Source organism: Bos grunniens, chromosome 15, assembly GCF_055505025.1.
Source record: "Bos grunniens cultivar Pamir isolate PY7600 chromosome 15, Bosgru_T2T1.0, whole genome shotgun sequence".
Lineage (NCBI taxonomy): Eukaryota > Metazoa > Chordata > Mammalia > Artiodactyla > Bovidae > Bos > Bos grunniens.
This window is the reverse complement of record NC_141179.1, coordinates 51265194-51284125: the sequence shown is the minus strand read 5'-3', so window position 1 is coordinate 51284125 and position 18932 is coordinate 51265194. Positions and strand designations below refer to the sequence as shown.

At 37.8% G+C, this 18932-nt stretch overlaps 1 protein-coding gene across 1 annotated transcript; it reads left to right on the top strand.

The window, feature by feature from the left end:
• The first annotated feature begins 12448 nt into the window (after positions 1 to 12448).
• LOC147358166 (olfactory receptor 52B4-like) lies at positions 12449 to 13399 on the top strand. The gene has a single exon (XM_086340471.1). It carries the CDS (start codon positions 12449 to 12451, stop codon positions 13397 to 13399), a length of 951 nt encoding a protein of 316 aa, XP_086196597.1.
• Positions 13400 to 18932: the final 5533 nt, after the last annotated feature.

The window sequence follows — 18932 nt, the reverse complement described above, 5'->3', positions numbered from 1 at the left end:
CTTTGGGGATGACAGAGACTGGTTTCTCAGAAATTGTGATCCTTCATGAGATGTACTTTGGCAGCAGTGAACAAGAGAACTAGTACTGAGTCAGTAGGAAAAATGACTCATGGAGTTATGGGCTCTGGAGCAACTTAATTGATCCTGTGAGCCTTACCTCTCTAATCAGTCTGAAAGCCATGCCTGTGGATTGACTGAGACACTTACATCTTATTATTTGGGAGTGGACAGGTTGTTCTTTGGCAGTCATGTCTAACTCATTAATATTCAGTTCAACTTTGGGAATAGTCAAATGTAATATTAAGTCCCAATTAGATTAAAAAAAAGTAGGCTTTCTGTCTTGGGCTGTTAAGTCCCAAGACATCTCACACATCTCTGGACACTCATGTAAAACCTTCATTTCTTCATATGCTTACTCAAAGTATGATGGGCATGAAGAGGTGCTATACTTCTAACTTTTGACTTTTGGGGATTGTTTCTCAAAGATCATTACCCTCAAAATGGTACAGAATAAATGCAGGTTTCCTTACCAGCAACTATTTCCATGTCACTTTCACACAGTCTATGATTTTGTCTCAAGGAACTGCATATCTCTAACTTCTCCATGTTCAGCCATGTTTTCAGGTGTCTTGGTACAGTTTTCCTGAATGATCCACTTGTCTGGAATGCCCTCTACTTTTCTTGACTTTTTAATGAATTCACACCATTTCTTTCAAGGCTCAGCTTGGTGTCACCTACCCAGTGAGGTCATTACAACCACTTCATCTCAAGGTGAAGTACTACTTTCTCTACAACATGAGACCATATTGTTTATACTTCTTTTGAAAACATTTTCTTTTAAATAAATATTCTATAGAAAAGTAATAAGATGAAGATTAAACTTGCACATGATTCTACTACCCAGAGAAATTTGTTGTACATTTTGGTGTATAATCATCCAGAATTTATGTGTGTGTGTGTGTGTGTGTGTGTGTATATATATAATTGTAACAACTACAACTACATACATATTCATATCTTAGTTGTGACATGTGGCATCTAGTTCCTGGACCAGGGAGCGAACTCAGCCCCCTGCATTAGGGGTGCAGAGTCTTAGCCACTGGACCACCAGGGAAGTCCCAAGATTTGCATGATTTTAGCCTTAAGGAAGGGTATCAAGATTTTAGACTCATCTGGCACATTGGAAAATTGCTTCTAGAGAAGTTACTCTTAATTTTTACTCTTGTCAGAAATATATGTCAAAATTTATTTCACTCTTACTAGCTTCCCTAGTTGCTCAGACGTTAAAGAATCTGCCTGCAATGCAGGAGACCTGGGTTTGATTCCTGGGTTGGGAAGATCTCCTGGAGAAGGGAATGGCAACTCACCCCAGTATTCTTGCCTGGAAAATTCCATGGACAGAGGAAACTGGTGGGCTACAGTCATAGGATCACAGGGTCAGACACGACTGAGCAACAAACACACTACTAGCATTTAGTAAATAGTTCTATTTTTAGAAATTTGCTGTGTGATATGGTAAAATCATTTTTTCATTTTCCTTTACTTTGAATTTATTAATAGACACCTTGAAGAATTTATATTGTGGTTATTGCATATTGTATTTCTCTGTGGATTAATAGTAACAACTGTTTATTGAATTTGTGCAAAACATTTTACACCTTATTTGTCATGTCAGTTCAGACTTGTTATTGTTTCTATTCTTTCCTTTTTACAGACTTGTAGTTTGAAGCTCAGAGAGGATATATAACTTCCCCAAGGTATTAATATTTATTGAAAGTATTTTTCAGGTTGTTTAAATATTAATTTCTTTAATTTTCTTTCTTTGGTTATCTTTTGTTTTACTTAAAGAAAGAAATTAAATATTTTCAAATCCATCATTCTTTTCCTTTGTGGGTTTCATTGTTTTAACCTTGGTCTATTTTCTTCAATCTAAGATCTGACTATTAGTCTTAGATTTGTCTTCTATTTTTTATGGTATACATATTTATATTTAACTTTCAAGACTCTATGTAAATAAATAAACAAAACTAAACAAAATAAAGAAAACAAACTTCAATGACCAATAAAGAGAAAACTGAGGCATAATTATTAAATTTTAGTATGTTTTTCAGTTTTTATATGATTACATCTTTCTGCACAGGTATAGTTAACTTTTTTTCTGTAACATTATATAATATGTTTGTTATGCAATAAAACTGTTGGAAACTTTCTAACATGTCATATGAGTTAAGGAATGAGGAAGAAGAAGCTTATTAGCTGTATTGTTCAAAACTTCAACAATTTAAATATTTAAAATATTTTTTTTAATTTAAAGTATTCAACAATTATTGGGAAAAGAGTTATTTTTCTCACAGTAATTATTATTTGCCAGTTTCTTGTAATTCTTGTAAGTTTCGCTCTGGAACAACTGATCTTCTTAGCGGTTTTGAAATTGTAAGTATACTATTTAGTTGAATATGAATATAACTGATTAGGTTTTCTATTGGTTAGTGTTTTCTTAGTAAACAATTTTATATTCTTTCTCCCAAGCATTGTGTGCCTATATGGTTTTAAAGCTTATGACTTTTAAACCACATAAAATTTTATTTTTTCCATAATATCTGATAATTTTTGAATTTTAACTGATGACTGTAGTCCAATTACATTTCTTATGAAACAAGATTTTTTTTTAAAGCTCTATATTCTATTTCTTTTCTACAAGAAATTTAACCCTTCATTATTATTTTGTAACTCTATTTCTTTGTGTCATATTGGGATACATTTTTCCTTTTTTTTTCCCTTTATTTTATTCTTTGGAAGATAATTGCTTTACAGAGTTGTGGTGTTCTCTGTCATACATTAACATGAATCAGTCATATTTATATATATATTTCCCCTCCCTCTTGTGCCTTTCTTCCCCCTCATTTCACCCCTCAAGATCATTACAAAGCACCAAACTAAACTTCCCGTGTTATGTAGCAGCTTCCTGCTGGTTATCTATTTTACACACGATAGTGTTTATATGTCAGTGTTACTTTCACAATTTCTCCTAACCTGGCCTTCCCCCACTGTGCAGGATGCCTTTTTCTAATCTATTTTTAAATTTCTAATGATCCCTTTGTTGTTGTTGCTCTTGTTCAGTCACTAAGTCATGTCCAACTCTTTGCAACCCCATGGATTGCAGCACACCAGGCTTCCTTGTCCTTCAGTATCTCCCAGCATTTGCTCAGATTCATGTTCAATGAGCCAGTGATGCTATCCAACCATCTCATCCTCTGCTGTCTCCTCCTCCTGCCTTCAATCTTTCCCAGCATCAGGGTCTTTTCCAATGAGTTGGCTCTTCACATCAGGTGGCCAAAGTATTGGAGCTTCAGCTTCAGCTTCAGCATCAGTCCTTCCAATGCATATTCAGGCTTGATTTCCTTTAGGATTGACTGGCTTGATTTCCTTGCAGTCCAAGGGACTCTCTAGAGTCTTCTTTAACACTGCAGTTCAAAAGCATCAATTCTTTGGCACTCAGGCTTCTTCCCAATCCCACTTTAACATCCATACTTGACTACCGGGAAAACTATTGCTTTGACTTTATGGACCTTGGTCATCAAAGTAATGTCTCTGCTCTTCAATACACTGTCTAGCTTTATCAGATTTCTTTAGCTCTATCTAATAAGCTGCTTAAACAATCCACTATTTTAATTTCAAAGATTGCTAAAAATTAATATATTTTTTAACAGTAAGTTTAGGTTTACAGAAAAATTGAGTGGAAAGAACAGAGAGTTCCTGTATACCTCTTACCCCTTTCCTCCTCCCTCGAGCAGAGAGTTTTCCTTATTACCATCTGCATTAGTGTGGTACTTTGTTACATTTAATGAACCAATGTGTTTTAGTCACTAAGTCATTTCTGACTCATGACCCTTTGGGCTGTAGCCTGCCAGGCTCCTCTGTTCATGGGATTTCCCAGGCAAGAATACTGCAGGGGGTTGCCATTCTCTTCTCCAGGGGATCTTCCCGACCCAGGAGTTGAGTCCAGGTCGCATACATTGCCGGCAGATTCTTTACATCTGTGCCAGCAGGGAAGACCCAACAATATTCAGCATCTTGTAATAACTTATAATGGAAAATAATCTGAAAATCATAATGTACACCTGGAACTAACACAATATACTTCAATAAGAAAATATTCTTTGATAAGTATAGTTATGTATAAACTTCTGTATATGTTCTGGATTATATTTAAATATACAATGTTCAAAAGAAATAAATTGTTATGGCTATTTTCTATTTCCATATAATTTTTATTGATGCAAAATTTCCATACTTTAATAATTATTTACTGTTCTTTTTTTTGACAAAGTTAAATTTTTTCATTGGTAACATACTCTATGCCAGGCACTATGCAATACAAGAGTGAACAAGACAGGTGCCTTTGTAGGATTTATCATACAGAGATAAAAAACAAAATCCTCCAGTTAAGTATTTTTGTTCATTGATACTTTGGTGCCATATATTTGGAACTTGTAGAAGCTCTTCATATTTTAAAGTTTTTAAAGCTCTTCATATTTTAAAGCCCATTTGGGGGCCATTTTTATTTCTAAATATTTCCCAGTTTTTTTTTTCCCCCAAAATAATGCTCATTCGTGTTCTTAAAGACTAGTGCTGCTTTGAGACTCATGCTATCTCCCTTCTACTCTTCAGTGCTGTCTTAAGTTCCTCTCAATTCTTTCAAAAACGCATGCAAGTCATTACACTAGTACCATAGGGACTTTGGTGTCCACGTGGAAAACTTAATTCTTCATCCTGTGCTCTTGATTCTATTTCCTCCTAAACTCAGTTGCCTTTCCCTTAACCCCACTGTAGTTATGCACTCTCATAACCATTTCCTTTCTCCACTTTCGAATTCATTAATTCAAACATCCCACTGTCTAGTCACAAGTACTTGTCCAAGTATGGGTTAATGAAGCTTATTGTTCAACCTTGCTAGGATGGTTAATCTAATAACACTACAAGTTTCTTTCTAAATCACCAACCCACCTTGTGTGCTTAAAATTAAGTTTAGATTCCATGCTCTTCATTATATTAATAATAAATTTCTTTTGCTGCTAAGTTGTTTCAATCGTGTTTGATTCTGGGAACCTATGGACTGTAAACTGCCAGGCTCCTCTGTCCATGGGATTCTCCAGGCAAGAAAACTGGAGTGAGTTGCTGTGCCCTCCTCCAGGGGATCTTCCTGACTCAGGGATCGGACCTGTGTTTCATATGGCTCCTGCATTGGCAAGCAGGTTCTTTACTACTTGCGCCACCTGGGAAGCCCTAAATTTCTTCTAAGTATTCTCAAATCCTTTAAATCTTTTCCTCCATTCTTTCTGATCCACCCCCAAATTATTATAAACCAAATTAACAACTAGATTTAGGTACTCACCAGGGGAGCAGAGTGGTGCCATTAAATGATTATCAACCTAGACTACCAACAGAACCCAGCAAGTTTACACATCTGCTCAAGTCAGCTCATTCTCCCATTCCACCTGATTAATGATTCATGTACACACCCTATTCAAACCTTCAACCTTGATTCAAGAACCTACCTATTTAACTTTGACAGAAAATCTTGCCTGCTAAATCAGAACTAATCAGTAAGAGACTCACAGAAATTCAAGACACTAAAATTTAAAACATCTCTATATTCAGCACATACATGCACATATCTGCTCCCACCATCCTTTTCTTCCATCTTGCTGGAGGAGCTGTCTCTCCTATCAAGGAATAATTCCTCTGTTTGTTCTTTGGACACCAATAAGAAATGTTAGGTTGAGCATTCAAAGCCATGAACATGCAAAACATTATTTGTGCAAAAAATTGCAGTAACTGTATTGTATGGCAGGGGGGAACACTGAGAAATTAACCAGTAGCTGTTTCTGGTGAGGAGAATCCATTGAGATGTCACATGAAGATATGAAAAATACCCAATATCAGCATACTTCATTTAGGAAATGAAAATTAAAACAACAATGAAATACCACTACATACCTATTAGAATGGCTAAAACCGATAGCCTGACAATAGTAAATGTTGTTAAGAATATGGATCAACAGGACTCTTACTCATTGCTGGCAGAAATGAAAATGGTAAAGCCACTTTGGAAATGGCTTCTTCAGTTCTTCAATTTCTTACAAAGCTAAACATACTCTTACCACATGATCTAGCAACCACGCTTCTTAGTATTTACCCAACTAGTTGACAACTTATGTCTACAGAAAAGCCTACACACAGATATTTACAGAAACTTTGTGCATAATTGCCAAATTTTGGAAGCAAACTCTGGTACATCCAAACAATGGAATATTATTCAACAATAGAAAAAGGAGAGATACGAAGCCACAAAAAGATGTGGGGGAAATTTAAAAGCATTATGCTAAGCAAAATAAGGTGATCTGTAAAGGTACATACTGTATGATACAAATCTTATGGAATTCTGGAAAAAGGCAAAACTACAGAGATAGTAAAAAAAAAAAAATCCTTGGCTTTGAGAGATTCTGAGGGAACAGAAGAGGGATAAATAGGAGGCCTGCAAGTATTTTTAAGCTTTTGAAAATATTCTGAACGGCACTCTAATGGTGTACACATGTCACTATACATTTTTTAAAACCCATAAACTATACAACATAGAATGTACCCTGATATAAGCTACAGACTTTCATTAATAATAATGTATCCGTATTGGTTCATTAGGGCTTCCCAGGTGACTCAGTGGTAAAGAATCTGCCTGCCAAGCAGGAGACACAGAAGACTTAGGTTCAATCCCTGATTGGGATTGGAGAAGGAAATGGCAACCCACTCCATTATTCTTGCCTGGGAAATCTCATGGACAGAGGAGCCTGGCAGGCTACAGTCCATGAGGTTGCAAAGAGTCAGACACTCATTCCAAATCTTTTCTCACAACTCCTTTCCTAAGCTCATATAACCTATCAGGCACACTTTCCACATGAGGCTTCCAGCACTCAGACAAGAAGGGCTAAGGACTTTCCGGTTATGTCACTGAGGAGACCAGCAATAGAGGAGGTCCTGGGGGAAAAGAAAGACAACATAAATAAGACCATGGTCCCCAGAGATACTCAGAGAACAAATAACTTGCCCTGCAGTTTCTCCTCCAGCTTTATCCCCTGGCCACTGAACACAGTCTGCTGGTTATGGGAATACCCTGCCATCTAGGCAGGGCATGGCTCCAGTCTGTGGTTCCAAATGGCTACGATGACAGTTTGGAGTGAGGAGAGATGTAGGTTGGTACTGACCAGGGTAGCCTGGTGCCTCTTTGGGTCCTTCTGCCTGTGGGCAGGAATGGTGGGGATAAAGGAGGTGGGACATGCTGAGTTTATTAATGAGAGACATGGGAAACAATAATGGATTGCCTTCACCATTTGGTCACCCAATAGAGGTTCTCTTTGGAATTCTCCATCCCTTGAGAGCAGAGTCAGGGCAGACAAAAATGTGCCTGCAGAAGCTTTGTGGCATGGTGGAAATAGTGGAATGAGAGGCAAGAAATCTTAACTCAGTTCCTCTGTGACCTTGGGAAAATTGCCTTTCCTTCATAAATAATAAATCATACAAGATTATTTTAAAATGGAGATCACCAAAAAGTTTTTGTAGAGTAACAGCAAATATTTTAAGTTTTGAACATTGTCTCTGTTGCAACTACTCAATCTGTTCCATGAAAGCAGTCATAGACAATATGTAAATAACTGGGTATGGCTGTGTTTCAATAACATTTTATTTATAAAAGAAGGTGGCGGGCAGGATTTGGCCCACTGGCTGCAGTTTGATGATTGCTGATATAGAGTGCCAATCAGTGTTGATATTTTACATCTCTGACTCATATTTGGGCAATTCCAGAGGGAACTGGTGAAGCAGGAGGTTATCTTGTGAATTGCATTCCCAGAGAGAGTTCTTCCTTCTGGCGTAGATTAGAGGACTGTCAGACTGGAAGCAGGGGCAAGGGCTGAATAAACTTTGGAATATCCACCTCCTTAAGGAAACTGATTTAATGAGAGGAGAGCCAGTATACTGAATGGAGATAGGCAAAGTTATGACTTAGATAAGTGACAGTGAATTTGAAGGGTTAATGACTGTGAGTTTGGGTGGGTATATATATGAAGGCAAATTTATAAGTGTGTGTGTGTGTGTGTGTGTGTGTGTGTGCTTATGGTGAAGGGCTGTTTTGTGTGAACAGGGAAAATGTGTGCTAGCATGTAAATCATCAAAATTTGTATGAGTAAATAATGTATGTTGTGACTGTATAAATGAATGTGTCTGATAATACGGTAATACGAATGGAAGACTGTATGTGTGTATGTGGATTTGTAGCAAGCAGAGCTGGAATTGAACTCAGGTAGGTCTAAAGTCCATATAAATTTTCCTGTGTTACATTGTTTACATGTCTTAGACATTCTGGAGAAATAAGAGAATGAGAAGGGAGTGGAGAGGGTGCCAAAGACAAATGGTTAGGTAATCAACAAACAAAAATGTCTGTTTCTAAAACTAATGGAAGGTTTGACTCTAATAATCTGGGACTCAAATATCAGCTTAGCCTCTAACAGGTTGTTTGACTTTGGGCTGTTGCTTATCTGAGATTAGTTTCTTTTTGCATGAACTAGTAATACTTTCAATTCCATAGGTTTTGTACAATAATTAGAAATAATAAATATATCTAACAGTAGTAATGGTTGCTATAATCAAAGAAGTATTAATGATACTAATGTCTAACTAATGATATTAATGTCTCTATTTCTGATTTGCAGATAGGTTCATCTGTACCATTTTTCTAGATTCCACATATATGCATTAATATACAATATTGTTTTTCTCTTTCTGACTTACTTCATTCTGGATGAGATTGGAATTGACATATACACACCACTATGCACAAAACAGACAATTAATGAGAACCTATTGTACAGTAGAGGGGGAAAAAAAAGAGATGCAATCTGTTTGTAGGACATATATTTAAGTGCAAATCGCTCAGTCATGTCCGACTCTTTGCAACCCCATGGATTATACAGTCCATGGAATTCTCCAGGCCAGAATACTGGAGTGGTTAGCCTTTCCCTTCTCCATGGGATCTTCCTGACCCAGGGATCAAACCCAGGTCTCCCGCATTGCAGGCAGATTCTTTACCAGCTGAGTCACAAGGGAAGCCTAAGAATACTGGAGTGGGTAGACTATCACTTCTCCAGGGGATCTTTCTGACCTGAAATTGAACTGGGGTCTCCTGCATTGCAGGTGGATTCTTTACCAACTGAACTAACAGGGAATATTAAGTTAACCTTAAAAAATGCATTCCAATATACATTAGGTGCAGACAAGTACTGTTTGATTCTACTTATACAAGGTACCTAGATAATCAAATTCTCAGAAAGAACATTGGCAGATGCCAGGGGCTGGGGGTAAGAGTGGTGGGGGAGGGAATGGGGAGTTAGTGTTTAATAGGAAGAGTTTCAGTTTAGAAAGATAAAATATTCAGAGATGGATGATGATGAGAGTTGAACAGCAATGTGGATGCACTTAGTGCCACTGAAACGTGCAGTCAGATATGGCTAAAATAGTATGATTTATAATATGTGACTTACCACAATGAGAAGCACTGAAAAAGGAAAAGGAAGTTTTAGGTGTTTGCCGGGAGCCGGTGAGGCATTCCACTCGTGACAAAGGTCATGAGGAAGGAGGCTCAGCATACGCAAAGGCGGGATCGAGCCTCAGGAGTCCCCCTGGATATTCTCAAGCATCTACCCCCAAAAAACCAGAGTCTGCCTACTTTATTGCTTTGTGCTCTCACCTCTGACTACTGGGGGCTGTCCCCCACCACCATCTCGCTCTCTCTAATTTGCCTGACAAGTTTACCCGGACTCCTACAGCTATGCATACGATTGTTTACAGTCTCCCAGCCTCGAGAGGCACGGGAAGCTTAAGATATTCAAATAGCTTAGAGCCTCTCAGAGAGTTAGAAACTGTCAGAATAAAATTAGTAAAAGATTTCATTGATGAGCCAATGCTTGCTGCCAAGTTTTCACATCCCCTGAATTGTATCCTTGAATGTGTATTAATTAATATAGTTGGTATGTAGAAAAAATAAGTAGTGGCCTTGGTGTTAGTAACTTTAGACCCTTAAGGTAATAAATTCTTTCCTTTGTTGTAAACCCATTACACATCCGCCCTATAGGAATGCAATTTTATCTTCGGAAGATGGTGCCAAACCTTAAAATAATTACTTTTAGGGAAAATAAGTCTTTGTTGATAAGTCTTTGTCAAGAGTGATAAAATGTTAATAAGCCTTCTGGCCAGAAGATGATGTAAATCACCTAAACGATTTGTATACGATAAATTTGCAGGAAAGAAACCCTGGTTTTTGATAAGGATCAAAGACTGCTGACTTTGCATCCCCTATTATCCTCTATGTGTAACTTAGGGTATATAAGCCCCTGTTGAAAATAAAGCTACCGGCCTTGCTCACCAAAGCTTGGTCTCCCCATGTCATTCTTCCCCTTAACTTCCAGCTGAGTCTCCATCTGAAGCGTGGATATCCTCTGCGACCATTTATTTGCCTGGGCTTCTAAGAACCACTTGAGAAGGTGTCTAAGGTGGGGCACCTTCTGCTATTCGAGAGGGTGCCTGTGGCCTCCGTGGTCAGAGCTAACCTGGTGTCACGGGTTATATTGATTTTCCGCGTAAACCAAGCTACTCAGCTTCTTTTCTCCACTGAATTTTCCTACTGAGCTATCCTCATTCTATTATTCTTTATATCTTTGATGAATAAATAAATAAATAGTCGCCTAGGCCGTCTCTCCTTCGAATACCCTGGATCAGCCGGGGCTGGACCTCGGCAGGTGTTATAAGCAAAATGGCCTGGGGTAAAGATTGGGAGGGTGGTAAGGGGATAAATGAAGAGAGAGCACACCCCTGCTTTTGTGAAACAGAGATGAATGGGGGAAGAGACACAGCAAGGAGAAGGAGTCAGCAGAGAGGGAGAGTTTGAAATGACCAGAGTGACAGATTGATGGAAAGAAGGTTGGGGTCCAGTGCACAGATGGAGAGCTGAGCCTTGAGTAGGAGAAAGAGGGAGAAGACAATTCAAATATAAATTTGTAGCTTGCGGAATGAGGATGGTTAAGGGAAGTAACAGATTTTTTTTCCTTGAACCAGGAACCAGGAAATCGCAATCACCTGATGAAGGGGACCCAGGTGGAGTGAGGTGGACATTGTGTGATTTTCAAAGCATCTCGTGTGATTTTCAAAGCATCCGTGGGTAGCCAAATCCTAGCTTCACCATTTACTAGCCAGGTGAACTTGGGTGGAGGGCAGGGGATGAAAATCTCTCTAAGCTCTGTTTGCTCTCCATCAGTAAAATGGGAAAATGACTACAGTCATTTCCTGTTATGTTGATTGAGAAAATGCACGTGCAGCCCTTAGAGCAGAGATACTCTCAGTTGATCTTGTCCCTGGTCCCTGTTTTCCAACCTGCCTCCTCCCTTCCACATCCTTCCTACACAGCAGAGCCAGAGAGAGAGTGACCTCAAATGCAAACTTCACCATGCCCCTCTCTTACGGCAAACCCTTCAGTGGCTCTTCCTGCTTCAACATAAAGCCTAAACTCCTTACATCAGTACCCAGAACCCTCAGTGAGTTGACCCCTACTTCACTGCCTCACATTATTTCCTATCATTTCCTGCCATGTCCTCCAGGGTATAGTAACCCTGAATCATTATAATTTCCCTACAAACTCCTTGTCCTTTCAGATCTTTGTGACTTCGTTCATGTTCTTCCTCCTCACATGACTACTTGGCAAACTCTTGTTTATTTTTCAAGGTTCAGCTCAGATTGGCACCTTTAGAAATGCTTTTCTGAACTTCTAGGAAGCTTTCCATGTTTCCACAGCTCCTGTGTTTAACTTTTCCTATACACTATCTGTATTGTATAGATATTTTAATTGTCTGACTTTTCTCAGGGAGGTCCTCCAGGAGCCATGGTATGTGTTCAGTAAGGTTTGTTAAATTGATAATGAACTCAGTTACCATTTTCCTTTTGAGATGTAGGTCACATTCTGATAAGGTGGAAAATGCAGGGTTATTCACAGCTCTCAACTGTTTATAACAACCTGATGCTAAGGTCTATGGCATTCTAGAGCTGGGAGAACTCACTTACAAATATCTAATCTACATTCTCCCTGACTTTAGTTTTAAAGTGACAAATAAAAGAGAGACCCAGAGCAGGGAAGTAATGTTACCAAGATAACATAACTGTTGAATAGAATGGCAAGGACTTTTAACCCATGTTTCCTGGTTTCTAACCAGGACCATTTCCACTTCTCACCCAGAGAAAAGTGATCTGTTTCCATTTCCCCCACTCCAGATCAAGTCACCTTTTTGGAAAGAGAAAAGAGATGACTGCCAAATCCCATACACCAACATCCAGATGACTCATCCTGGGCATGGCAACCCCCAACCACACTAGTCCCAGCCATTCACTCTTCATTCTGCTGGGGATCCCTGGCCTGGAAGACCAGCACACATGGATCTCCCTCCCCTTTCTTCTTTCCTACCTTGTTGCTGTCCTAGGGAATAGCCTCCTTGTCTTCATCATCATGACTGAACGCAGCCTCCATGAACCCATGTACTTCTTCCTCTGTATGCTGGGTGTGGCGGACCTCATCCTGTCCACTACCACTGTGCCCAAAGCCCTGGCCATATTCTGGTTCCATGCTGGAGAGATTTCCCTTGATGGTTGTGTCACCCAAATCTTCTTCATCCATGCCACCTTCATTGCTGAATCAGGAATTCTGTTGGCCATGGCATTTGACCGCTATGTAGCCATCTGTGACCCATTGCGCTATACCACAGTGCTCAGTCGTGCAGTAATCATAAGGGTTGGTCTGGCTGTGGTCCTGAGGAGTTTCTCTGTGATCCTTCCAGATGTGTTCCTGGTGAAAAGACTGCCTTTCTGCCATAGCAACATGCTACCACATACCTACTGTGAGCACATGGCTGTTGCCAAATTTGCTTGTGCTGATATTCGTGTTAATGTCTGGTATGGTTTGTCTGTCCTTCTCTCTACTGTAGTGGTAGATGCCTTGCTCATCTTAGTTTCCTACATCTTCATCCTCAATGCAGTCTTCCAGCTTCCCTCCCGAGGAGCTCTGCAAAAGGCCCTAGGCACATGTGGCTCCCACCTTGGTGTCATTTCCATGTTCTACTTGCCTGGCATTTTTACCATAATTGCCCAGCGGTTTGAGCATCATGTTCCTCCTTATATCCACATTCTGCTTGCAAATGTCTGCATGTTAGCTCCTCCTATGTTAAACCCCATCATTTATGGTGTTAAGACCAGGCAGATTCGAGAATGTGTGGTTAGTACTTTGTCTTCACAGTGGAAACTCTGCTGAGTTTGTATGACAGGTGGTATGATTATCAACATAGGATCTTGCAATTCCTTTGCTTACTTTGTAGAGATTTATGAAGTAAGGGTTGTGTTGACTGTGAACAAAACGATTTGTTGTGATTTTGAAAGATAGAATGCTATGTTACCTTGAGAAAGGTAGTATTGAGGAAAGAGCATGAGCTGTTGGATCAAAATTAGATTTGAGTACTGGATTTTCCACAAGTGATGTGTTTGACCTTGGGGAAGTTAGCTTATTCTCTTAGAGACTTCTCAGTGTATACATAGGGCCCAAGAAAAACAGAAATATAAAAACTAAACTAAGTCATATTAAACAATGAGAATTATTTCCTATAATAAACTTATCTACTAAAACATCTAGACAGAATATGTATTCATTTAATAATATATACACTTGAGGTATAATAAACTTTTATTCTGAATTAGAAATGGGACCAGTGGAACAGAAAAAAAAGCCCAGAAATAAACCCTTGTATATTGGTCAGTTAATCTTTGACAAGGATGTCAAGAATTCTCAAAGAGGAAAGGACAATCTCTTAATAAATGGTGTTAGGAAAATTGGATATTCATATGCAAAAGATTGAAATTAGGCCCTTACCTTACACCATAAACAAAAGTTAACCTGAAGTGAATTAAAGACTTAACTCTAAGTCCCAAAACTGTAAAAATCTTAGAAGAAAACATGGAGAAAAACTTCTTGGCACCGGTCTTGGCAATGATTTTCTTGATATCACACAAAAACAAAATAAGAAGTAGGACTACATCAAACTGAAAAGCTCCTGCATGCGCGCTCAGTCATGTCTGACTCTTTGTGACCCCATGGACTGTAGCCCACCACGTTCCTCTTGTCAATGGGATTTTTCAGGCAAAAATACTGGAATGGGTTGCCATTTCCTCCTCCAGGGGATAGTCCCGACCCAGGGATCAAACCATGTCTCCTGTGTCTCCTGCATTGACAGGCAAATTCTTTACTACTGAGCCACCTGGGAAGACCCCATAAGCTCCTGCACAGCAAAGGAAACAATCAGTAAAATGAAAAGGTAACTATGAAATAGGGGAAAATATTTGCAAACCATATATCTGCTAAGGGGTTGATATCCAAATATATAAGGAACTAATGACACTCAGTTAGCATTTCTCTGATAATGAGTGATGTTGAGCATCTTTTCATGTGTTTGTTAGCCATCTGTATGTCTTCTTTGGAGAAATGTCTATTTAGTTCTTTGGTCCATTTTTTGATTGGGTCATTTATTTTTCTGGGATTGAGCTGTAGGAGTTGCTTGTATATTTTTGAGATTAGTTGTTTGTCAGTTGCTTCATTTGCTATTATTTTCTCCCATTCTGAAGGCTGTCTTTTCACCTTGCTTATAGTTTCCTTTGTTGTGCAGAAGCTTTTAAGTTTAATTAGGTCCCATTTGTTTATTTTTGCTTTTATTTCCTATATTCTGGGAGGTGGGTCATAGAGGATCCTTCTGTGATGTATGTCGGAGAGTGTTTTGCCTATGTTCTCCTCTAGGAGTTTTGTAGTTTCTGGTCTTACGTTTAGATCTTTAATCCATTTTGAGTTTATTTTTGTGTATGGTGTTAGAAAGTGCTCTAGTTTCATTCTTTTACAAGTGGTTGACCAGATTTCCCAGCACCACTTGTTAAAGAGATTGTCTTTAATCCATTGTATATTCTTGCCTCCTTTGTCAAAGATAAGGTGTCCATATGTGCGTGGATTTATCTCTGGGCTTTCTATTTTGTTCCATTGATCTATATTTCTGTCTATGCCAGTACCATAGTGTCTTGATGACTGTGGCTTTGTAGTAGAGCCTGAAGTCAGGCAGGTTGATGCCTCCAGTTCCATTCTTCTTTCTCAAGATAGCTTTGGCTATTCGAGGTTTTTTGTATTTCCATACAAATTGTGAAATTATTTGTTCTAGCTCTGTGAAGAATACCGTTGGTAGCTTGATAGGGATTGCATTGAATCTATAAATTGCTTTGGGTAGTATACTCATTTTCACTATATTGATTCTTCCAATCCATGAACATGGTATATTTCTCTATCTATTAGTGTCCTCTTTGATTTCTTTCACCAGTGTTTTATAGTTTTCTATATATAGGTCTTTAGTTTCTTTAGGTAGATATATTCCTAAGAATTTTATTCTTTTCGTTGCAATGGTGAATGCAATTGTTTCCTTAATTTCTCTTTCTATTTTCTCATTACTCATTATCAGAGAAATGCAAATCAAACCACTATGAGGTACCATTTCATGCCAGTCAGAATGGCTGCGACCCAAAAGTCTACAAACAATAAATGCTGGAGAGGGTGTGGAGAAAAGGGAACCCTCTTACACTGTTGGTGGGAATGCAAACTAGTACAGCCACTATGGAGAACAGTGTGGAGATTCCTTAAAAAACTGGAAACAGAACTGCCTTATGATCCAGCAATCCCACTGCTGGGCATACACACAGAGGAAACCAGAATTGAAAGAGACACATGTACCCCAATGTTCATCGCAGCACTGTTTATAATAGCCAGGACATGGAAGCAACCTAGATGTCCATTAGCAGATGAATGGATAAGAAAGCAGTGGTACATATACACAATGGAGTATTACTCAGCCATTAAAATGAATACATTTGAATCAGTTCTAATGAGGTGGATGAAACTGGAGCCTATTATACAGAGTGAAGTAAGCCAGAAAGAAAAACACAAATACAGTATACTAACGCATATATATGGAATTTAAAAAGATGGTAACAATAATCCTGTATACGAGACAGCAAAAGAGACACTGATGTATAGAACAGTCTTTTGGACTCTGTGGGAGAGGGAGAGGGTGGGATGATTTGGGAGAATGGCATTGAAATATATATAATATCATATATGAAACGAGTTGCCAGTCCAGGTTCGATGCACGATACTGGATGCTTGGGGCTGGTGCACTGGGACGACCCAGAGGGATGGTGTGGGGAGGGAGGAGGGAGGAGGGTTCAGGATGGGGAACACATGTATACCTGTGGCAGATTCATTTTGATATATGGCAAAACCAATACAATATTGTAAAGTTAAATAAAATAAAATTAAAAAAAAAAAAGAAACTCAGTTAGCAAAACTCAATAGCAAAATAACACACACACACAATCAAAAAGAAATAACCTGACTAAATAATAGGCAAAGACCTGATTACACATTTTTTGAAGAAGACATACAAACCGTCAATAGGAACATGTAGAGATTCTCAACATCACCGGGGAAATGTGAGTTAAAACCACAATGAGGCATCACCCCCAACCTGTTAGAATGGATATTATCAAAAAGTTAAGAGATGAAAAATGCTGGCAAGGATATGGAGAAAGGGGAACCATTGTGTGGTGTTGATGAGAATGTAAATTTGTGGAACCAATATGGAAACAGTACGGATGTTCCTTAAAAAATTAAAAGTAGAATTATCATATGATTCAGAAATTGCACTTCTGTGTATTTGAAAACAAAATCGGTATCTCAAAGAGATATATCCATTCCCATGTTCACTGAAGCATTATTTACAATAGCTAAGGCATAGAGACAACCTAAATGTCCATTGAAAAATGAATCGATAGATAAAATATTACACACACACACACTTATGTTATCCAGCCATAAAAAGAAAGAAACCTTGCCATCTGTTACAACGTGGGTGAACCTTAAAAGTATTGAACTAAATGAAATAAGCTAAAGATAAATACTGTATGATCTCATTTATAAGTGGAATTAAAAAGAAACTCATAGAAACAGGGAAAAGATTGGTAGTTGCCTGAGGTGAGGGTCTGTGGGTAGGGTAAATGGGTAAAAGTTGTCAAGGGTACAAAGTTTCAGTATTAAGATGAGTATTTTATGAGGATGTAACATATAGCATGATGACTATAGTTAATAATACTTCATTGTATATTTGAAAGTTGCTAAGAGAGTAGACTTTAAAGTTCTCACCACAAACATATATTAATACAAATACAACTATATGAGGTGATAGATGTGTTAACAAAGTTTACTGTAATAATTGTGCTATATACATGTGTATTAAATCATTACATTGTGCACCTTAAACTTACAAAATGTTATATCTCAATAAAGATGGGAGAAAAAAAGAGAAAAATGTGGTACATACACACAATGGAATATTATTCAATCATAAAAATAAGGAAATCTTACTACTTTCGACAACACGAATAAACCTGGAGTACCTTATACTAGGGCTTCCCTTGTGGCTCAGATGGTAAAGGATCTGCATGCAATGCTAAATGAAATAAGCCAGAAAAAGAAAGACAAAAACAGTATGATTTCTCTTACATGGAGAATCAAAAAAAAAAATTGAACTCACAGAAGTAGAGAGTAGAATGGTGGTTTCAAGAGGCACAGGGGTAGGGGAAATGGAGATATTGCTTGAAGGGTACAAACTTTCAGTTTGGGGATCTAATGTATAGTATGGTGACTATAGTTTAAAACATGGTATTATATACTTGAAATTTGCTGATTTGATCTTAAGAAATGTTTTAATATAAAATATTTTCATAAATAAGTGAGGGGCACCATAATCTTTAAATTTCTTGATCATGCTTTTATCATATGGCTGTGATAGAACCCAAAATTTAAAGTATAAATAGGATTTTGAATATTGAGAAAGAGTAAGCACTGGACAGATTTTTAACGTCTTCCTGTTTTAGCTTGTTTATCTTTAAAACTTTGCTATAATAATTTCTGCTTCTTCTATCAATATTTCAAAAGGAAGTTGTGGTATCATAGGAGATCAAAAAGTCAAGAGACATTATTTGAGTTGTAAAGGATAATATTAATCAAAATTAGAATTGTTGCTGGTAAAGCTCTCATTTCTTTTTTTTTTGTTTTTGTTTTTTCTTTTTTTTAATATAAATTTATTATTTTAATCGGAGGCTAATTACTCATTTCTCAAGAGAATTAAAAAAAATTTTTTTTGAAGCATAGTTGATTTACAGTGCTGTGTTAGTTTCAGGTGAATGGCAAAGTGATTCAATTATACATGCACATGTATCTAATCTTTTTCAAATTCTTTTCCCTTATAAGTTAATACAAAATATTGAGTATAGTTTCCTGTGTTATACAGTAGGTTCTCAGTTATGTATTTTATATAAAGTAGTGTATATATGTTAATCCCAAACTCCTAATTTATCTCTTCCAACCCCCTTTTCCCCTTTAATAACCATGTTTGTTTTCTATATCTGTGGGTCTATTTCTGTTTCATATATGAGGTCATTTATATCATTTTTAAAATATTTCACATATAAGTGTTATCATATGATACTTGTCTTTTTCTGGCTTACTTCACTTAGTATGATAATCTTATGTGTGATATGCTGGAGTGTACCTGGATCACTTATTACTAATTATTGGTGGGGATAAAAGTTGAGATACTATGAAACCTCTATTTAATTCTTTTTTGGTGGAGATGCAGGGGATGGCAGTACGTCATCTGTGTAATATATCTGCAAACATTAGGATAACCCAATATGCCAAGGTA

Bases quoted from the DNA above. Each gene is read 5' to 3' on its own strand.
- LOC147358166 (XM_086340471.1), top strand. From the start codon at position 12,449: ATGGCAACCCCCAACCACACTAGTCCCAGCCATTCACTCTTCATTCTG.